This window comes from Macrotis lagotis, chromosome X (assembly GCF_037893015.1).
Source record: "Macrotis lagotis isolate mMagLag1 chromosome X, bilby.v1.9.chrom.fasta, whole genome shotgun sequence".
NCBI classification, from domain to species: Eukaryota; Metazoa; Chordata; class Mammalia; order Peramelemorphia; family Peramelidae; genus Macrotis; species Macrotis lagotis.
This window is the reverse complement of record NC_133666.1, coordinates 624,728,450-624,732,792: the sequence shown is the minus strand read 5'-3', so window position 1 is coordinate 624,732,792 and position 4,343 is coordinate 624,728,450. Positions and strand designations below refer to the sequence as shown.

The window sequence follows — 4,343 nt, the reverse complement described above, 5'->3', positions numbered from 1 at the left end:
TTCAATCGTGACTCATTGTCTCCTCACACTCCCACTTTAGCTACATGATAAACAGAGTTCAATACACACAGCAGCACCAGCATTTAAGTTATTTTATTAGACTTTTAAAAAAAAGAAGAGGGGTGCAGATTTGGGGGAGGGGGTATTGCTACCCTTATTGGTAATAAAGCTCCAGGTTCATTCCATCGTGGATCTCATCTGAGAGTAAAAGTCAGAGAATCTTAACAGTTGGACTGTTGGCCGTGATCACCAACACACTCCCCTGCCCTCTAAGAGTGCCCCAATTCTCTCCTAAGCAATCCTCCTAATCCCCCCCTCCCCCAGAACTAATCTCTCTGTGCTCCTTCATGGATAGATCAGCAGTGTCGGGGAGGCAGGGGAAGGATCTGCACAGACAACTCCTCAAAAGATAGGATGCAGGGGGCTAGGTGGCGCAGTGGATAAAGCACCGGCCCTGGTGTCATGATTACCCAGCTGTGAGGCCTTGGGCAAGCCACTTAACCCCAGTGCCTTGCAAAAGCCTTATTTAAAAAAAAAAACTCAGATGCCTTCAGAGTGGTAAAAATAAAGGATACAGTCTCCCAGAGTCACGTGGTCCTTGAAGATGGTGTACCTGGGATGGAGAGGTTGGTTCAGCAAGAAGCCCCCCCCAAGCCCCCGCCCGGGCCCGCCCGGGCCGCGCTCACCATTTCTTCAGGACGATCTTGTTCCAGCGGGTGCCGGTCTGAGCCGCGATCAGCTTCTTCAGGTCTCCGATGGAGTCGTCGGTGCTGGGGTTCAAAAGTTAAGGCAAAAAAGGGGAGGGGGCGAGCCCTGCCGAGCCCCCCCCCCCCGCTGCCCCGCCCCTCTCCCCGCTGCCCCCCACGCCCCCCCCCCGCGGCAGGATACTTGCACTTGACGCGGACCTTCTTGCCCAGCCGGTCGTTACACACAACCTCGATCATGGCTCTGGGGACCGGGAGGGATCAGATTGGGGGGGGGCCTGGGCAGGCCCGGCACCCAGACACCCACGCCCTCTCGGGGAGCCCCTGAGCGCGGACCCCCGGCACCCTCACCCCGCCCCTGTTTCCACGCTCCCAAGCTGGCCGCCCCCCGCCGGCCGCCCCTCACCAGGCCGCCGCCTCTCCAGGCTCGCTGCGTTCGCACCGCAACACCGCCGCGCTTTACGGCCGCCGGAAACCGGAAGCGGAAGCCTCTGTGCGGGTGGCCATGGCGACGACGCCGGGGCCGCCGCTATGCCGCCCGTGTGGGGTACTGACTTTGCCTGCAGTCGTGTGAACGCCTTCACCCCCCTCCCCCCAGCGGAATAGCCCCTCGGGTCTGGCCCAGCCCGAGCGGTGCTGGCCCGGGACCGGGCCGAGGCTCACGTGACGCGCCCTGGGTCACGTGACCTTCCCCTTGGCTGCTGCGGCCTGGCACACCTGAGGCCGTTCATGCATTTAGACCAGAGGTATTCAGGGCCCGTTCAAATGCTTGAGGTGGGCAGGGGACGCTAGATCTGGATTCAAATCTTGACTCCGGGGGAGGCTAGGTGGAGCAGCGGATAGAGCGCCTGGCCCTGGAGTCAGGAGGACCTGAGTTCAAGTTCAGCCTCAGACTCGGGCAAGTCACTTAACCCCATTACCCTGCAAAACTTAGAAATAAGAAAAATAATAATAATTTAAAAAATAATTAAATCGAATGTTGACTCTGAGATCTTGAGTTTGCTTCTCAAAATCCAAGATTTTTCACCTTTAAAATAAGGAGGTCCCTTTCAATTTTACGTCTCATTTTCTTTTATCAAATACCTGGCTGAGTTCTAGGACTCTTTAACATTTGCAACTTGGGGTCTAAAGGCTGAAAAGGGCCTTGCAGGACTCGGGAACAGTGTATTACTTCAATCTTTTGGCCCACAGAAACTCCTACCTTTTCTTCCAAGGAGACCAAATCATACCTTGGGGCAGTAGAAGACACTTAGGGTTAAGGTTTGTCTTCCCTCTGAATCTTGGATACTTTTGTCATTTGTTGAATAAATCTTCAAAGTGTCTTGTATCCCCAACTACTGATTGGTTCTATATTCTTTGACCTCCAAACTGCCTCCTGTGGCTGCCATAATGAATCAATCAACAATTATCAAGTCAACAGAATGTTAAGATGTTCTTCTGTACCAGACACTATGCCAATTACCAAGGATACAAAGTTTGTTTTTTAAAGTCTGCCCTAAAGTAGCACACAGCCTTAAGGGGGAAACAGCATGGAAACAACTGTTCAAATATAATACATTTAGGACAAAGTGCAGATGACCTCAGAAGCAACTATCAGTAAAGGGGATCAGAAATGTTTTTGACAGAAAGTGGGAATTTTGCTGATACATGGAGGAAACCAAGAGGTACAGATGAGAAGAGAGTGAATTACAAATATGGGGAAATCCATGGAATAGAAAGATGGAGAATGTCTTATACAAGGAACTGCAACAAGGCCAGTATCACTGTTGATGGAGGGGAATACAGTATCAGATAATGAATAAGTTTTGGAAACCTTAAAGCTCCATCATTATAGGCTAGATACTACTGTCTGTTGAGGATTCAGTAACAAAGAATGAAACAATCCCTAATCTTAAGGAATTTACTTTTTTTTTTAGGTTATATATGCACAATCACATTAGACATGTTTCTGTACTAGTCATGCTACAAAAGAATCGGAAAAGGAAAAAAATCATAAGAAAGAAAAAAAATTTAAAAAATGAAAATAGTATGTTTTGACTTGTATTCAGAATCCCCCCCCACCATGTGGATGGAATTTTCTATCACTAGACTTTAGAATTGTCTCAGATCACTGTATTACTGAGAAGAACTAAGTCTATCATAGTTGATTATCACACAATGTTGCTATAACTGTGTGTCATGTTCTCCTGGTGCTGTCAACTTCACTCGGCATCAGTTCATGTAAGTCTTTCCATGTTTTTCTGAAATCTGCCTGCTTATCATTTCTTAAAGCACAATACTGTTCTGTTACATTCATATACCATGATTTGTTCAGCTATTCCCCAACTGATGGACATCCCCTCAATTTCCAATTCTTTCCCACCCTCAAAAAGAGCTGTAACTCTTTTTGCATATGTGAATTTTTTTCTTTTTTTGTGTGATCTCTTTGGAATATAGACTTAATAGCAATACTGCTGGATCAAAAAGTATACACAGATTTATAGCCCTTTGGGCATATTTCCAAATTGCTCTCCAAATGATTGGATCAGTTCTCATTTGTGTTCCAGTTTTCTTACATTCCCCTCCAACATTTATCTTTTCCCTTTTCTCACATTATTGACTCTGATTGGTATGAGGTGGTACCTCAGAATTGTTTTAATTTCTCTAAGCAATTGTGATTTAGAGCATTTTTATGACTATAGTTTTAATTTCTACATTTGAAAACTGCCTATTTATATTCTTGATCATTTATCAATTGGGAAATGACTTGTATTCTTATAAATTTGACTCAGTTCTCTCTATATTTTATGCATAAGGTCTTTATCAGAATCACTTAGTATAAAATGTTTTCCAGCTTTCTGCTAAAAGAACTTACATGAGAGGAAAGCAACACTGGGTGTGGGGGGGAGGCAAGAGAATGAATATAAAGTAAATAAATACAAAGGGAAAGAAAGCAGGACCAATTGGTGGTGGTAGAATCAGGAAAGGCTTTATATGGAAGATAGTGACTGAGTTTTATCTTAAAGAGAGGTTTTCTTGGAACAACTAGCTGGCCCAGTGGATAGAGCACTGACCCTAGATTCAGGAGGACCTGAGTTCAAATCCTGTCTCAGACACTTAATAATTACCTAATTGTGTGACCTTGGGCAAGAGAGAACCTGTGAATAAGTAGTGCAAAAACAAATGAGAAACGGAGTAAGAACCCAGGGAAGACCAGTTTGGCTGCATTTCAGAGTATAGCCAAAGTGATGAATAATCAGACAGGAAAGATAGGTTGGATCCAGGTTGGGAAGGGCTTTAAAGATACCACAAAGAAATTTATGTTTGATTTAGAGTAAATAGGGAGTCACTGGGATTTATTGAATAGAGGAATGACATGATCATATTTGAAATCCAGGAAAATCACTTTGCTGTGTGGAGGATAGATTGTGATAGGGAGAGAGAAGCAGGAAAATGAATTAGGAGACTGTGGTCCTGAACTAAAGTGTCTAGCTGAGAAGAGAGGATATAGGATTCTAGATATATGACTGAGGTAGAATTGGCAAGATTTGGTAACTGATTGTATACATGAGTTAAAGGAGAGAATGGGGAGTCTCAAACTATGCTGTTTATCCATTTCAGAGCTGGAAGAACAGTGATATCCTTAGAAATAGGAAGTTT

The 4,343-nt window shown here is 45.2% G+C and overlaps 1 protein-coding gene across 1 annotated transcript; it reads right to left on the bottom strand.

Moving 5' to 3' along the window:
- Positions 1–75: 75 nt before the first annotated feature.
- On the bottom strand, positions 76–1,213 carry LOC141500258 (ubiquitin-like protein 5). The gene is made up of 5 exons (XM_074203320.1): positions 1,111–1,213; positions 889–948; positions 687–770; positions 576–613; positions 76–198 (listed from the first exon to the last, which is right to left on the bottom strand). Exons 2-5 carry the CDS (start codon positions 942–944, stop codon positions 155–157), a joined length of 222 nt encoding a protein of 73 aa, XP_074059421.1. The 5' UTR covers positions 945–948; positions 1,111–1,213; the 3' UTR covers positions 76–154.
- Between the last annotated feature and the right edge of the window lie 3,130 nt (positions 1,214–4,343).

What these genes read in the sequence shown, in the direction of transcription:
- LOC141500258 (XM_074203320.1), bottom strand. Translation starts at nt 944, where the DNA reads ATGATCGAGGTTGTGTGTAACGACCGGCTGGGCAAGAAGGTCCGCGTC. An exon ending in AAGATCGTCCTGAAGAAATG is followed by an intron (nt 614 to 686) that starts GTGAGCGCGGCC and finishes TCTCCATCCCAG; the next exon opens with GTACACCATCTTCAAGGACC. An exon ending in CCACGTGACTCTGGGAGACT is followed by an intron (nt 199 to 575) that starts GTATCCTTTATT and finishes TTTTACTCTCAG; the next exon opens with ATGAGATCCACGATGGAATG.